We start from the raw sequence: 17,753 nt of genomic DNA, 5'->3' as shown, positions 1-17,753 counted from the left end.
TGTCTACAGATATATATCCTAAAGTTACAAAAAGGAAATAGAATAACCATTCCTTGGATTAAAAGGCCCAAGTATCAATTTTCCTTTGTTTTAACAGAAGACAGTTCTGGTGTTATATACCTTTATTGTAAACTTTAGACACAAAAATAGGTTCTCTAGGCCAGTCACATGCACATTACAATCAAAAGCTGCAAAACTACAACAATGCATATAAACTATACAAACGATGCCACCTCTGGTGTTCACAGACTCACTGTCCAAGCAGGGTGATCAGAGGTGGTGTTACCTATGGAGCCTTATGATCCGGAGGTGTTGTTACTACCAAACCTCTGATTAACACTGTGAAGTAAGTGTTTTGGAAGGCAGTTCCACGAGCTGGCTAACATTTCTTTAAAGCAAATGACTGCTTCTAAGCTTAGCCTGAAAGTGAACAAGGAGGGAGAAAAATAATTTCACTTTCCTGTTTAGAAGGATACACACTTGAAGAATTATTAAGAGAGACCATTTTCTTTAAAGATTTTCATAGGAACTGGTTAGGTGTATCAATGAAGGTTTGTCAGTGCCCTTGAATTATCCATAAACCCAGTTTTTCAGAAGCACTATTTTCAAGTGTTAAGAAATACAATTTTAAATACTCTAAGCACCAAGTGAAAAGTTACTTACCTTACAAGAGATTTTGGTTGAACTGAGAATATGAGCACTTCATTACTGTGTGCCTGAAAATGGGTAAGATGAACGCATTAAAAAGTACTTCACAAGTAAGTTTCAGCAATATCATTAAGCGTCCTTTAACATCAGGTGTATACTTACAGCTCTGTGATGGACAAGGAGGTTATTAGCACAGCCACCAAAAACAATGACTTCTCCTTCATCACTGGCACAGGCTGTATGCCATAATCTACGTTCAAAACAAAAGCCTTAGTGTGAAGTCATCCAAACACCAAACTGATCATTCATACTACAGAACACAGCTGGTGAGGACCAGAGTCTTTAGTTCAGACCAAAACTTCAAGGTGAGAAACAATTATCTTAAGGAAAAGGAACCAATGCTAAAAAAATTAGTGTCTACTTTATCTGGATGTTGGCATTCTCTCTGGTCCAGACCTAATATATGGTGAAGGGCGTGAGCTGAACAAACTGTTCTCTTGGCCTTTGTTAGCAATAAAACCTTGTGGGTGACAAGTGGGATGTGGCCTCTCCTTCCTCTTCATTGGCAGGCCAGCTGGCCTCACACAAACCTGAAGGGATGCTGCGTCTGCCCTAGACATGGCGTGCCCAGGACATGGCCCATCTCTGATGGCCCGGGCATCCCAGAGAGAGTTGTGCCGAGTGCAGTCTCAGTGGGCAACTGCACTTAGGTTAGAGGCTCAGGGAAAAACGTAGGCTGACATTGCTAAGTGTGCTATGTACACCTATTTTGACTATCATTTCCTTTCCAATCTTCGTAACAGTTCTTTTTGAGATTAACAACAAAAATAACTTTTTTTTTTTTTTTTTTTTGTATTTTTCTGAAGCTAGAAACGGGGAGAGACAGTCAGACTCCCGCATGCGCCCAACCGGGATCCACCTGGCACACCCACCAGGGAGCGAGGCTCTGCCCACCAGGGGGCATTGCTCTGCTGCAACCAGAGCCACTCTAGCGCCTGAGGCAGAGGCCAAGGAGCCATCCCCAGCGCCCGGGCCATCTTTGCTCCAATGGAGCCTCACTGTGGGAGGGGAAGAGAGAGACAGAGAGGAAGGAGAGGGGGAGGGGTGGAGAGGCAGATGGGCGCCTCTCCTGTGTGCCCTGGCCGGAAATCGAACCCGGGACCTCTGCACGCCAGGCCGACGCTCTACCACTGAGCCAACCGGCCAGGGCAAAAATAACTAATAGGCTCTTCTTTTTTGGTGGTTTGACTGCTTATTCTTAATTAGTTCTTGATTTTTTTTCCCCATATACATTCTGTAAGGTTTTTGAAATTTCTTTCTAGTTCCTTTATCTTTTTTTTTTTTTAATGACAAACCTAGACGCAGTTCAACTCACCTGGGTAAAGAACTGGATTATATATGTAACTATATCAGTCATTTTATAATAAAGAATAAGTAAAGATCAAAATACAGCCCTATTTTTCATACAGAAATGATGGGAAAGAAAGCATCTGATACTCACTGTTTGTTTTGTTCCTTTCAAAAGGTTTGATGTTAAGCCTTAGTGAATGCTAGGGTATTTATTAGAAGAATGATGGATTTAATGCAGTCAGATTTCCTCAATCACTCTGTCTTGTACACCCTTATGGACCTCTTTAGTGTACTGTAAGAGTTACCTTTTTAAATAGTCCATACCTTGGCTTATCAGGATAGGGGTGATTAAACTGTATCCACTCATTTTTACTGACACAGTACGTCCAGGCATCACCTGATGGACACAACAAGGAAAGAGCCGTGAGGTACGTTCTTCTGTCAGTGCTACACTGATATTTCACTGGCACAGCTCTAGCAAGAAAGGTAATTGAAGTGTGAGCAGTTACAGAAAGTAAATTTGCTTTTTCTTTTGCAAGTAACCAAGTATGCCTTTGGCACACTACAGCCCTTCAGCAGGGTCTTGCAGTGTTCCTGGCTATTTCTTTACAGAATGGATACATGTCACAGCATAAAAACAATTAATAGGGACATGTTAGAAGATCAGAATTAATAGCAAACCTTCCAACTAACCCTATAGCCCCAATACATCTAAAATAGACAATTTTTTTCCAATAAATAAATAAATATATATATACACACACACACAACACACACACACACGTTTATGAATGATATATAACAGTTTCTTATCATATTGTTAAGGACTTACTTAGTGGCTGTTTATCAGTGGTAAATCCTCCAAAGAGAAAGAGATGATCTGAAGAAACTGGTGTTAGTGAGTGCCAAGATCGGCCAACTGGGCATATGCCTTGTGGGACTCTGAAAGTAATAGCTGAGTTACAATATCAACATCTAAAAGCAGAGAAATATTAAAGTTTTCTTTTAAATTTTATATGGAATTAAAGAAAAAAGAGACTTTAAATTTTAAAAGGTTTTTTGGTATTAACTACATGCTTTAGAATGAGCTATTTTCTTTGAAGGTCAACTTTAGACCTTTCTTTTCAACAAACATTGAGCACATACTATATGCCAGGTACACAGTTAACGGGAACTTGAAATAGAAAAGTAAAATCCCTCCATTAAGGATCTAATGATCATGTTTATTTAAATTCACAGTTACAGAAAATTTAAGGACGTACATTATATGCTAATAGGAGAATAAGGGAAAAAGCCATTGAAATTTTTTTTTTAATTTTCTAAGTAATTATCTAATGTGATACCTACAATTCATTCCATTCCCATGTTTCCAGATTAAGGTAGTGAAGATCATTCATTCTAGCATCCTAAAAAAAAAGAAAATTAAGTAGTTAACATTTTGAATAATTCAGAGCAAGTCATTGAAATTGTTTACATACTCACTCGATATCTGCCTCCAAACACAAAGCCTTTGTTTCCGACAGTGGCACAGGCGTGGGCAGCACGAGGTGAAGGGGCTTTGCCCTAGTAAGGTCGTATAAGTGAACTTTTTATAAACACCAGTGTCTTCACACTTCACTACATAAAAATCTTTATTCATATAATAATGGCTAATGTCTCAGGTGCTATGCCAGGTGCTTTAATATATTATTCAGTTAATCCTTATAATTTCTAGGGTTACAAAGGTTATTGGCGACAGATCTTGAATGGCACCTCCCTCTCTACTTCCCCTCTCTAAGGAGTCTTGCTTTAATATCCCCAATTCTTCTGTAACTCACAGTAGTGATGGGCTGGCTCCAGATAAACGTCTCAGTGTCTAAAATATGTACATGATCATTCCATCCTCTTGGATGACTTGAATTCTACAAAAAATAGTAACAGTGTCTGAGTTACTTTATAATTCCTTTACAAATAATGTCTGCAAAATTATATAGCCTTGGTCTGACTTCAATCACAAAGCTAAATGAACAAAACTACTACTAAATAAAATGTATTGTTTCAACATACTAAGAAGGCCATATTCAAACATGAAACTTCACTTACCCAAAAAGATGTTTCATCAAATTCAAAAGTTCCCAATACTTTATCTTCAGGTAAATATCCATACCCTCCAAAAAATATTAACCTATTTCATTAAAAAAAATTTTTTTTAAATATCTACAGGTTAAGTAAGATACAAAAGATTTTTCTTACTTTGTTGTCTGAGTTGAAAAGGCACACGAAGATACTCATATAATATGGCTAATGTTTCATGGCTAATATGCTATGTTAAATGCTTTGATGTTTTAACTCATTTGATCTTCATACATTATTTATAGTTACAACCGTTATTAGATAAGATACTTGAATGGCAAAACACTTTCCACATAAAAACCCAAACCTGTAGTGCTGCTCACTCACCTGTTTTTATATACCCAGACACCAAGTTTGTCCTTTGACGATGGAGGAATCCCTTGGCAATCAATTCTTTCCCACTGTAACACTCTGTCTGTAGACCTTAAGTCCAGCATGTAGAACTGTCAGAGCAATGGCTTCAGTTAGATTTGGTTGTGTGGAAGAAATTCAACCCTGACATTTAATTTTGCTGTGATTTATAATAATAATGTCATCTAATTCAGTACTACTAAAATTATGACTGTAGACTGGTTGCCCATCTGTAGAACTGTTACTGAGTCTAGATAAAGAACTTGTACCAGAAAATAAATTTCCTAAGTCATTAAACATCCTATTTAGTTGAGCTAATTTTTTCCCCATAGCCACACTTTGTTGGTGAAGGAATAGAAATGTATTGGTTTACATGATGCCTTAGATAGGCACTTAGAATTCTACTGATCCAACTTATGTACATTAAGATAATGGTATTACAAAAAAAAAAAAAATCACTAAGCAATTTTACTCCCAAATTCAATTGGACAAATGTCTTTTTCTCACACGCAAGAGAGGGAGAGATGAGAAGCATCAATTCTTTGTTGCCGCACCTTAGTTGTTCATTGATTGCTTTCTCATATGTGCCTTGACCATGGGGCTACAGTAAAGCAAGTGAGACCTTCCTCAAGCCAGCAACCTTGGGCTTAAGCCAGCAATCTTTGTGCTCAAACCAGCAACTGTGGTGTCATGTCTATGATCCCATGCTCACAAATATGTCTTAAAGGCCTACTCAACTCTAGGAGCTAAGGACAAATCTAAAAGATTAAGTATCTATCTTTAATGGCCCACATCCAGGTGCTTGGATAAATCTGACCACTATAAATGTATTATATTTAAGACTCCTAAACTTCCTTGTGATCAAACTTAAAATACTCAACCCTGTCCACTTGACATATTAACAACTACTATTCCTCTGACCACTCCTGAGAGCCACAGCTTCTCTCTCCCCCAAGTTTTCTCATGTTGTGTCAAACTGTTTCCCTCTCCCTTGGCCCTGAGAAATACATACATGGCTCGACTGCAGCCTACAGCCCTGCCTCAGAATCTCTTAGGCACAGGCCCTTTCTTCAAACAGAACTGTAAGTAAAAGCCTAACATATAAAAACAAAAATGTTAAGATGGTGGAAGGAGCAGTCTGGAGCCAGCCATCTGACACCATTATGGTCCTCCCACAAGTGTCCTCCGGTTCCTAGTGACGCAGTTTGAAACCATCTCAGCCATATGTGACATCTATGGTGGACCACTTGGCATTTCCTTTATTTTTTTTTTTTTTAAGCAAGAGAGGCACAGACAGGAAGGGAGAGAGAAGAGAAGCATCAACTCGTAATCGCAGCATTGTTCATTGATTGCTTTCTCATATGTGCCTTAACTAGGGGACTCTAATGGAGCCAGTGACCCCTGGCTCAAACCAGTAACTTTGGACTCAACCCAGTGACCATGGGGTCATGTTTATGATCCTGTGCTGAAGCTGGTAACCCTGCACTCAAGCTGGTGAGCCTGCACTCAAGCCGACAAGCTTGGGGTTTCAAACCTGGGTCCTCCGTGTCCCAGATCGATACTCTAGCCACTGCGCCACCACCTGGTCAGATTATATAAATACTTTTGCATCTTGATATCTATATCTTGGCTACTCCTTCAAATGGGGTTATTCAATTCAAGCATCACCTCTTGGGTGAAGACTTTCCTTTTTCTGTTCTTCCATCCTACTAACACAATGTCAAGGATTCCTTTTCAGATTCAGAAGTATTTACTGAGCTATTCCTATGAGCCAGCCTCTGCGTACCTCTGTACCATGTGCTACTGAAATCATTTACTTATTATGTGTCCCTTCTAGAATGTGAGCTCCAGGAGGCGCAGACCGTATTCTTCCCTCTGTCTCCAGTGTCCAACCAAGTGCTAAGCATGTAAGGTGTCCACTAAGTAGCCAAATAAATGAATTTATAAGTCTACCTCTATCACGTCCACCTTTCTGACTGACTTCATCTGTCTTTCTGGCCTGAGAGAACTGGTATTCTTTTCCTATTTGGAAAAATCATCAACAAAGTTTGAACAACAGGACCTCATGGTGCCAGACCAGAGGAATGTTAGTATATAAAATCCTGTCAGTGTTCTTTTATCCTTATGGCTTTCTGAGGGGTGGCCTGCTAATTTTTACCTGCCCCCATGATTCCCTCGTTTTCATCTAACTTACTGTTACTCATCTATCACTCCCGGTTTCTAAAAGAACAGGCAGCTGCAAAGAACACAGAGAAAAACAAAGTAGAAAGTTACTGCACAGAGGTTATCAACCAAAGTTGATTTCATTAAAGGCCTAAGTCAAGGGTCAGGAACCTTTCTGGCTGAGAAAGCCATGAACGCCACATATTTTAAAATGTAATTCCATGAGAGCCATACAACGACCCGTGTACGTTATGCATTATCCAATAAAAATTTGTTGTTGTCCCGGAGGACAGCTGTGATTGGCTCTGCTACCCGCAACCATGAACATGAGTGGTAGGAAATGAATGAATTGTAATACATGAGAATGTTTTATATTTTTAACATTATTTTTTTTATTAAAGATTTGTCTGTGAGCCAGATGCAGCCATCAAAAGAGCCACATCTGGCTCGTGAGCCATAGGTTCCCAACCCCTAGCCTAAGTGAATACTGGTAGACCAAATACTAAAATGCATGTTCATAGCAAAATCAAGTGCACATAATTTTAACTGGGACACGAAAAAAGTGGTCTGAAAAGGAATAAAACTGCCTTGAACACACTCCTTAGAAACACTAACCTTATTTGTATTGCCTCTCGAGTGGTGTCCTCCAAACATGTACAGCACCCTGTCTACACACACGGCACAGCTTCCTGACATAGAAGGAGGAACATCACCTTCAGTGTTAATTTTTTTCCTGAGGGGGAAAAGCAATGTAAATAAGCCTCCCAAAAGGGACATGTAAAAACATGTTTATTTTTCTTCTATTCCCACAATAAAGGGGGAAAAAATGAATGGGCTGACTAAATCACATCTAGGGTCTCTCTTCACTCTAAAATTAATTCAAAGAACAAGCTCTTTCCTCTTCATTCTGCAGGCCAGGCAGCAGGGCCTGCCCAGAGGCAGAAAGAGAGCTTCTAAAAGCCTCAGTGTCACACTAACTCCAGAAGCATACCATTTTGTTTTTCAAACTAAATGGTTTGCTTTTTATCTACATGGCCATTAGTGATGGTTTTGTTTTGTTTTTTTTTTGTTTGTTTGTTTTTTTAATATCTTTTTTTTTTTAATATTTTATTTTATTATTATTTTTTTTTTTTTTTAGAGAGGAGAGGGAGAGAGAGAGAGGAGAGACAGAGAGAGAGAAGGGGGGGAGGAGCTGGAAGCATCAACTCCCATATGTGCCTTGACCAGGCAAGCCCAGGGTTTCGAACCAGCGACCTCAGCATTTCCAGGTCGACGCTTTATCCCACTGCGCCACCACAGGTCAGGCATTGTTTTGTTTTTGAGTGGGCCAGGAAACCTTCAACTTCCCAGTCCTGACAGATGAATTCCTTAGGTGTTTTTATTCAGTCTCCTTTAGCCACTCAAATGCATCTAACTCAAACCTTACCTAATACTACAGACACTTAGGTAGTACTTTCCATAGGCCAGGCAGTCCTCTGAGTGCTTTGCATGTTTTAACACATTCTGAATCTCAATGAAGATGAATCAAAACTAATTAAGAAATAGTAGAAGACTCAGAATACTAATAGGTCAGTCAAGGTCTTCTGCTCACAATATCACTTTAAGGTTTTAAATTTTAGTAGGCTTATTTTTTTTTAATTATGAGGCAAACTTTAAAGATAGGTAGAATTCCATATTAAAGGAATACTATTATAAATTTCCAATTCTCTAGAAAAAGACTGGCAAACAGTTCAGAAAACACTGATTAACTATGTATACAAATAACTGTTAACTTCTTTTTAGTTTAACTCTTAAAGGGGAGTACTATTCCAGTTCTGATACTTAAAATGAGTACTATATGTAAAGCACTAAGTTCTCACAATGCAAACCGTGGGGGAAGATCAGTTCATACATCCTCACACGTGGCCTCCCTGCCTTTTTAGGATGTGGCACAGACACACTCTTGAGTACCACTGTTGGGAGCCTTAACAGGAGATCCTTTCAGAATATTCCCAGTTCGGATGGAAGGCAAATTTAAGTTAAATTTGTTTTGTACAAAACATACTATTTCACAGACTTGCATAGAAATTTTACTGTCAGAACTCTTTAAAACAGAATAACCACCTTTATTTCTAGTAGATGTAATGTATAGTTTTTCTTCATTCAAGATACCATATAACAAAAGACAGCATCTTCAGATATACATATATGGAACTTTTATTATATTTCCATTCCAGGATCTGAAGCCTCTACCTCTTTATTTAAATGATAGTATGATACTTTATAAAGCCCTGAATAGAAATTCCTTCAAAGGTCATAAAAACATCTAGTAATTACTGCTACTTCTGAAGACATACTAAAGTATCTAAGCTTAACAGCTAAGCCAAACCTGCACAACATTGTTTTCAGAACATAGAGTTTAGCACCTTTAATTAAAATATTTTTATTCACTAGCATGGGTTTTACAGTTTACAGTTTCCTTCTGTTTACAACATTATGTGAATGTTTTAGTCCCCCTTATAAATCCAGTTACCATCTTCCCGTCTCCATATTGTAGATCCACAGTTCTTCTCTAGGCAGATAAAAGTCATATAATCCTCTGACTTGGTTACTCTAAGAACCAAAAAGAAAATTGCAAATATAAAAATAATCGGTATTCCAATGAGGCACTACTGTACATTTTTTCATATCTTATTTGAGATACTGACATATATAGGAAGAATAGGTCCAACAAGTCCACCAAATGCACAGTCCTCCCCACCCCATGCCAGATACTCAAGGTAATGCTTCCTAAAGACGGCTCTAATTTCAGATTTTTGATCGAGAGTAGCAATGGTGCAGGAAGTTTAGTAATCACTGGGAAATTTCCCAGGCCACTGATGTTGGACAGACCATGCACCAGATGCCAGTGCAGGACCTCAGGAGAGAATATACCAGTGCCCTGGGGTGAGCGGACTAAATAAAAGTCTACCTTTAATTCCTCACCCACACTCCAAGCGCTGTCCAGTTTTCCAACCATTCTTTCCTTTGACCCATTCATTTTCTACCCAGATGCAAAAAAGATAGCCCAGCAAATATGCAAATATTAAGTCCTTAAGCAAAATTTTTAAGTTCCTCGTTCTGCTCCATTTTCTGTCGGGTAAATAATTCTTAACAGACTGAGCGGCTTATGCTCAAACTAGCTGAGTGTGCTACTCATGGATTGCTTTATTTAACCCTCACACCAGGTTGTTTTTTGTTGTTTTTCAATTTCAAGAACACAGGTTTCTTAAAGAGGTAAGTAACTCACCCAAGGTTAGTTAGCAAGTAATGGAACCAGGATTTCAGCCTCCTTTCCCTGAATTTGCAACTTCAACTGTTGCCTGACCTGTCCAACCTTTGAACCTTGCTGGCCACTTTCTTGGGGGAAAATGGTAACAATGTCAACATACAGTAAACAAGTGGAGTTCACAGAAGGGGTGTTGAAGCCTTACTAAGCTTGAGTATTATACAGGAATTAAGCCCCTAGCCATGTAAACACTTTGCTTTCCACTCTTCCCAAAGGAGGGCTGGAAGATAGCAGGCTGACCCGGTGTAGATCAGCCTGGCCTAAGGAGGAAAGCTGACTACTATGTAGGAGGCTCCAGGGCTTCCTATGCCTCCCTCAGAGTTTGGGCCAAAATGTGGATAGCCTGGTTTTGAACCATCCACTGGGTTCACCCATCATGCCTCTCCATCCTGACAAGGCCCCCTCTCCCCACCCCACAGAAAAGTCCCAATCCCTCAATGTTCCCGATTTTTACAACAGAATTTGAATAAAGTAATTTAGACTGAAGTATAACTGATCAAGTTTTTTTTCTACTTGGGAATTATTTACATTTCAATAAAGATCACCACATACCAACCCCCTTCCTCTTAACAAGTGCCCTCTAAAACACCTGTTCATTGGAGGCTGAGGAAAACACAGATTAATTAGGAGTGGCAAAAGAATACTTTCATGGTTAAACTACCCAAAGTATTCAGGACAGCTACAGCACTATTCCCATCCATCTTTGGAGACTGGTCAGCTAGGCTCAGGTTAACTGGACCACAAGCTGAAATTTACTGCCAGAGTCATAAAGCAAGTCATTGTTGTAGTAATATAAGGTTATAGTAATTAAATATATAGAAATATAAAAATATGGAAGATATATAAAAGTAATTAAAAGGATATGAAAATAATTATTCAAATTAAGTAAAGTTATGCCAATTGGATAGGAATTAATATAATGGCTTAGTGCCATAACTCTGTAATGTGATAAACAGACTCTGACTTACAAGCAGAGCCCAGTTAGTATGTGTGTGAAGTTATACATAGATAAGAAGTGGCTTGGTGTTTTTTACATTAACTTTGTAAATTAATAAAAATAAGAACATCTTAAAAAATGATTTAATGTAAATATTTCAGATTGACATAAAGGGGGTTCCCTGCGAGGAACTCCCAAAAAGGTGGTTTGAGGTGATAATCCTGTAGATTGACACCTGTTAGAAGGCGTTGGCCAGAAAGGGTACTAAAGCTGAGGGACCCTCTGCTACAGTAGTCGCCCAGACTCCAACGTTGAGGTGGACTGTATCCACGCCACTCTGAGCTCTGACCAAAGCCAGCCGAGAGGAGCAAGCCAACAGGGGCCCCTTAAGCTGTACCCAGGCACGCCAAAAGGATTTGTGAGTAATAAATTGCCTGTGTGATTATTGCAAATAATTTGTGTGTCGGTTGTGTCTTTCCTCAGGTGGCATTTAACAGTAGCATCCTCATAGCCACCTCAAGAGTAGTCTTGAAGAGGCTGCCAGCCCTGCTGATAAGCAGGAGTGTCCCACTGCACGGGGAAGTAGAACCAGGGATGCCTGATCCACGTAGAGCTTGGGCTCTACTGGAACAGTCATCAAAGGCACAAGTGTAGTGGGCTAAATGGCAGCAAGAGATCATTTCTGAGACGAAAGGGGACTAAAAAGAATATTTTTGGTAGGACTCGATTAGAGCCAACTGACCAAATGAAAGGGGACAATTCTATAATGCGAAGTGTTATTGGAAAGTTCTAAAAAGCGAACGAGCAGAACTAGTGGGCAAGGTTTAAATAGCAGACACACTCGGAGTTGCATTCCCCAGGCGGAGATGGAAAAGGAACGCAAATGCCAACTAATTACATTGTTTATCATTAGGGGTCAAGGAACTGTGCATTTTTCGGTTACTGGTGGGGCTTTTCCATTAATTTCCATAACAGGGGCTTCTTCTGAAAATGTCAGCCCTTAGCTAAAACCAAAAGGAAAGGAAAACACCCGTAAAATGTTAGGCCACCTGCACAGGTACAGCTGGGCTCGGCACGCGCGAGGATTCCTGGGGGTTCCTCCACCTGGGTCACCCAGTATGTGGCCAGAAGGCCTCGCTCCAAAGGTAGGCCCGACGAAGAGTAAGAGTGACATCAAGCCCGCCACCTCCCCTACACACAGCCCCAATCTTTTAAATAAAAACAGGGCTAGGTCGTCAGGCACCGCCCAACACGCCGTCCCTCCCCCAAAATAACGCTCCGAGGTCAAACCGAGCCTCCGGGCTGCCGCGGGCACCTGGGCTGGGGGGGGTGGGGGGGGGGGACGGTGTGACAACACAACAGCCCAGGAGCCCTGGGACAAGTCGGGGGCTCGTGAGCACACTCCCAGACGCAAAACCAGAACGCCCCGCGGGCAGAGCTGCGACGCGGGGCGCGGTCCCCGCCCGGCCAGACAGCCCCGCCGGCCGCCGACGCGCACTGACCTTATAGCCGCCCCAGACGAACAAGTGGCGCCCGTCGCTGACCGCTACGTGGCCGCTGCGCTCGGCAGGGCAGGCGAGCTCCATGGCCTCGTAGCTCTCGTAGGCCGGCCCCGGCTGCTCGTCCGCCCGAGGGTCCTCGTTGCCATCAGCCATCTTGAGGCCGCCCGGCTGCTCCCCGACGCTCCCCACGGCCGCGGGGCGCGGAAAGACAAAGGGGAAAGGGACGGACGGGGACGGCGTGGAAGCCGTGCCCCGCCGCCCGCGCGTGCGCCCGCCCGGCTACTCAGCACTCAGCCTCCTGGCTACCCGGCGGGAAGGGCGGCCGGCGGGGTCCGCGTGGCGGGTCCCTGCGCCCAGAGCGGCCGCCCCGCCCCCGGCTCGCTCACACTGCCGGCGGCCTTGTTTACGCCCGGCCGGCCCGCCCGTTCCGCTGAGGCCGCCCGCCGGGCTCCGGAAGCGCGTCCTTGCCCAGCGCCGCTCCTCTCACTGCTTCCGGCCCGACCGGCCTGCCGTCCAGCCCCGGTGTTGGCCGCGTAGGTGCAGCAGACGGACCACCCCACAAGCCCCCGCAGTGCACTGGCCCGGCCGCTGTGTCTCTAACAAAGAGCCGTGCCCTGTCTCTGCGGCCAGAAGAACACCCGCCACGCCCCTCCGGACAGCAGGCATCCTGATTTAGTGCTGCCCTGCGCACACAGTTTGGAAAATTGCTCGGCAAGCATTTCAGAACCCACCACTGCCCAGTCCCTCGGGCGAGTCCTGCTCTTACACGCAGACACGGTTTTCTCTTACATATTAATATGACATATTTCAATTAGGCCAAGGGCAGAGACAGAATTATTATAATCTAAATTGGAGTCCTCTCCTGTAAAGTAGGGCTGGACCAGAAGACGCCTCAAGTCTAATGAACATGGATGTGTTTGGTGAGGGGAGTGTGCTTCATTCTCCTCTCGTCCCAATTTGCACGCTGGAATCACTATTTAGAAGGAATACTTTGAACAACAAAAGGCTTTCTCACTAAAATTTTCACTGCCTGCAATGCCTTCCCTAGCAAATATTTACAACTTTTCAAAATTTGTGGTGTGGATGATAGTACTGCTTAGGGAAATACATATAGCATTAAATGCCATGTATTAGAAAATAAGATCTAAACTCAATCATCTTAAGTTTCTATCTCAGGAAACCACATAAAGAAGAGTAAATTAAGTCCAAAGTAAGCAAAAGAAAAGAAATAATAAAAATTAGAGCAGTATCAATGAAGTTGAAACAGGAAACCAACAGAGAAAAATGAACAAAATCAAAAGCTGGTTCTTGGAAAAGATCAGTAAAATTGTTAAGCCTCTAGCCAGGTGTAGGTCAAATAAGTTTGCAAATATGATGTATATGTTTGCTCGCTTATACTTAGCATTGGGGGACAGGCTGTAAGAAGGCAAGGTCCTTTCTTCTAGCCTAAGGATTAGTTTTAAGATTAAGCTTTTCCCACTCATTTAATACTAAAATCTTCTCAATACTAAGTCTTCCTCACACCCTTGACGGTTGCATGATGTGAGGTGGTGCACTCTTATGAGGAATCCCATCTATGCCTCAGATAAGAAATTTTGTATCAGAGACTTCCTTATTTGTATATTGGATTAAAGTTTTGATTTCTACACTATAAAATGGGGCACACCGGAGGCTAGTGCTTTCTCTGGGTTCCTGCATTGCAGAGGAGAAGCAGCCAAGATGGCGGAGTGCTGAAGAAGAAGCCAGTTTGTGCAAATAAGAGGAACAGAGGTGAATAAGGCTGGTGAGGTAGAAACCTTTGATTCTAGGAAACTCAGATGAGTCAGTGGCTGTGGGAGCCCTGACTGGAAAGGGAAGTGTTTTTCTACCGTGTGTATTTCTCGCTCACCAGGTGCAAACTAGGATTAAAGCTAATGGCCCACCAGTTCTTGGCTCCATTGTTTCATTACCTTCTGTCGGAATCAAACCTGAGCCTGCATGGGCCAGGTGGCTCTGATGGTGGCCGTGGCTACTACCCTTACACAGTCCATAACGGTGATTTTAAAAATGTTCTTGCTGGAGAGACAAGATGGCGCTGGAGTAGGCGGACGTACCAACATCTACCTCCCAAAACCATGTGGATTACAAACTAATTTTATGAACTATCATCTGGAAAAACCAACTTTGGACTAAACTAAGAGGACTCTTCAACCAAGGTACACTGAAGAAGCCACACCGAGACTGGTAGGAAAAGCGGAAATGCAGAGAGGGCTGCCCAGCTCCCCGGAGCGAACGGCAGCAGGGAGAGACTCACGTGGTGGGAAGTGAGTTTAGCAGAGGAGAAAGGGTCCTGAGCCCCAGGAACAAAGCCCCAGCCTGCAGCCCCAGAGCCCAGAAGAGGCGTAAGGACAGTATTTAGCTGGAAACAAGTCAGGATACTATTTGTGAGAAAGAGTCTGATTTCTCAGACCCAGGATCCTTCTTAAAAGGACCGCGCAGAACATCTCTCTCACAACCACTCACCCGGGGCTCCTGGGGACGGGGGGAGAGAGGAGAGGACCAGAGTAACAGAAGAGAGTGTAATCTAGGAAGCACAGGGAGAAACATTTTGGGAGATAGCCACCCTAACCCCTGGGACGAGTCACTCCCCAAAGCTGAAGTGAATATTTCCCCCGGAAACAGCAATACCAGCAAAGGGAAGCAGGAGAGCAGCCAAACAAGCTCCCCCGCGGCATTCAGAGCAGAGTCACATAGAACGAGGGAGTTTTCAGGTCTACAGTAGTGAGTCTTAGGGTCCAAGCTGCAACGCCCCCACCCACATGGCTGAGGGCGTGCCGGAGGGCACGGCAGCGGGAGACAAAAGCGCGGTTCTGCTGGCAGGGGCGGAAGCCAGCTGGCCACCACTGGGCTCAGGTGTGAGCTCAATCTTGCCCAGCTGGGGAGAAGGGGGTGTGCAAAAGCGGTCAAGCTCAGCTGCCGGCAGCCTGTAATGCAGCCAGCGGGAGAAGGGCGGGAACCCCAGAAAGGGTGGAGACCAGCCCCTGAGCAAGGGTAGAGAAGCACAGCCTTACCCCGCCCGTGCAACCCAGGCTTTCGGTCTGACTTGGTAGCCGGCTCCTCCTGCGGGGGTGGAGCCAAAAGCCCAGAAGAGGCGGAGTTCCGCTACTGAGCTGAGCTCGGGCATGCAGCCCTGCCCGGCGGTAGAGCCAAGGCTAGCAGCCGTTCCTTAAGTGGGCTCCTCCTGCAAGGGCAGGGCGAAAGCCCAGAAACAGGTGGAGACCCGCAACTGAGCAAAGGTGCTCGCCAGTGCCCTCAGGACCGAGCATAACATCACACACGGGGGCAGGGCAAAGGCCAAGGCCACCAACCTTGTGCACCTGAGCACGTGATCACAGCCACTCCCATGAAGAGAAAATGTGGAGGCAGAGAAATACAACACAAATAAACCAAGAGAAATCCCCAGAAAAGGACCTAAGTGAATCAGATATTACCAAATTACCAGATGCAGAGTTTAAAATAACAATTGTTAGGATGCTCAAAGATATTAGAACAACCATAGATGGCCATTACGAAAACCTAAATAAAGAGATAACAAATATAAAAAAGTACATTGAAATAATAAAAAAAGAATCAGTCAGAAATGACAAATACAATATCTGAAATAAAGAATACAATGGAAGAAATTAAAAGCAGGATGGATGAAGCAGAGAATCGAATCAGTGAGTTAGAGGCCACGATAAATAAGGGCATGGAAGCAGAGTAGAAAAAAGAAAAGAGACTCAAAAAGTCTGAGGAAACTCAGAGCTCTGTGACAACATGAAGAGAACATCTGCATCATAGGGGTTCCTGAAGAAGAAGAGAAAGAACAAGGGATAGAGACTTTGTTCAAACATATTATAGAGGAAAACTTCCCCCAATTAAGGCAGGAAAATATTTCACATGTTCAGGAAGCACAGAGAACTCCATTAAGGAGAAACCCAAAGAAACCAACACCAAGACACATCATAATTAAAATACCAAAGCTAAATGATAAAGAGAAAATATTAAAAGCTGCTAGAGAAAAAAAGACGATCACCTACAAAGGAGCCCCCATAAGGATGACTTCTGACTTCTCAACAGAAACACTTGCGGCCAGAAGGGAATGGCAAGAAATATTCAAAGTAATGCAGAACAAGAACCTACAACCCAGACTACTTTATCCAGCAAGGCTATCATTTAAAATTAAAGGAGAAATAAAAAGCTTTACAGACAAAAAAAACTCAAGGAATTCACTGCAACCAAACCAAGGCTGCAAGAAATGCTAAGGGACCTGTTGTAAAGAGATCAAAAAAAAAAAAGAATATAGCAAAAGAGGAATACAGTTTTAAAGAAAAAAAATGGCAATAAACAATTACATATCAGTAATAACCTTAAATATTAATGGATTAAATGATCTGATCAAGAGACATAGGGTAGCTGTGTGGATAAGAAAAAAGGACCCATACATATGCTGTCTACAAGAGAAACACCTTAAATCAAAAGATGCAAACAGACTGAAGAAAAAAGGATGGAAAAAATATTTCACGCAAATGGAAATGAAAAAAAAGCTGGGGTAGCAATACTTATATCAGACAAAATGGACTTTAAAACAAAGACCATAGTTAGAGATAAAGAAGGTCACTACATAATGATAAAAGGAGCAATCCAAAAGGAAGATATAACCATTATAAATATCTACGCACCTAATATACGAGCACCTAAATATATAAAGCAGACTTTGATGGACTTAAAGGGTGAGATCAACAGCAATACTATAATAGTAGAAGATTTCAATACCCCATTAACATCATTAGATAGATCCTTAAGAAAGAAAATTAACAAAGAAACAGTAGACTTAAAGGACATATTAGATCAACTCGATTTAATAGATATTTTCAGAACCTTTCACCCTAAAACAGCAGCATATACATTCTTTTCAAGCGTTCATGGTACATTCTCTAGGATAGACCACATGTTAGGGCACAAAAGCGGTCTCAACAAATTTAAGAAGATTAAAATCATATCGAGCACTTTCTCTAATTGCAATGGCATTAAACTAGAAATCAACCACAATAGAAAAATTGAAAAACATTCAAACACTTGGAAACTAAATAGCACGTTATTAAATAATGAATGGGTTAATATTGAGATCAAAGAAGAAATTAAAAAATTTCTAGAAACAAACGATAATGAGCATACATCAACTCAAAATTTATGGGACACAGCTAAAGCAGTACTGAGAGGGAAGTTTATAGCATTACAGGCATACCTCAAGAAGCTAGAAAAAGCTCAAATAAACAACTTAACCCTGCATCTAAAAGAACTAAAAAAAGAACAGCAAGTAAAGCCCAGACCTTGTAGAAGGAAGGAAATAATAAAGATCAGA

General features: G+C 42.2%; 1 protein-coding gene across 1 annotated transcript; it reads right to left on the bottom strand.

Annotated features, from left to right (window-relative positions):
• Window positions 1-104: 104 nt before the first annotated feature.
• On the bottom strand, window positions 105-12,849 carry KLHDC2 (kelch domain containing 2). Its single transcript, XM_066277924.1, has 13 exons — window positions 12,371-12,849; window positions 9,137-9,216; window positions 7,240-7,357; window positions 4,438-4,553; window positions 4,081-4,162; window positions 3,816-3,899; window positions 3,481-3,561; window positions 3,346-3,404; window positions 2,831-2,940; window positions 2,323-2,395; window positions 811-898; window positions 664-716; window positions 105-420 (listed from the first exon to the last, which is right to left on the bottom strand). The coding sequence occupies exons 1-13, from the start codon at window positions 12,521-12,523 to the stop codon at window positions 297-299; spliced, it is 1,221 nt and encodes a 406-aa protein (XP_066134021.1). The 5' UTR covers window positions 12,524-12,849; the 3' UTR covers window positions 105-296.
• Between the last annotated feature and the right edge of the window lie 4,904 nt (window positions 12,850-17,753).

Source organism: Saccopteryx bilineata, chromosome 4 (genome assembly GCF_036850765.1).
Source record: "Saccopteryx bilineata isolate mSacBil1 chromosome 4, mSacBil1_pri_phased_curated, whole genome shotgun sequence".
Taxonomy (NCBI): Eukaryota; Metazoa; Chordata; class Mammalia; order Chiroptera; family Emballonuridae; genus Saccopteryx; species Saccopteryx bilineata.
Note: the sequence above shows the minus strand (reverse complement) of the source record. Positions and strands in the feature narration are given on the sequence as shown.

Bases quoted from the DNA above. Each gene is read 5' to 3' on its own strand.
- KLHDC2 (XM_066277924.1), bottom strand. From the start codon at position 12,523: ATGGCTGATGGCAACGAGGACCCTCGGGCGGACGAGCAGCCGGGGCCG. The intron at 2,396-2,830 runs GTAAGTCCTTAA...TGTGTCCATCAG, and splicing joins CACTGATAAACAGCCACTAA to GTGATGCCTGGACGTACTGT. The intron at 717-810 runs GTAAGTATACAC...ACCCATTTTCAG, and splicing joins TCCTTGTCCATCACAGAGCT to GCACACAGTAATGAAGTGCT.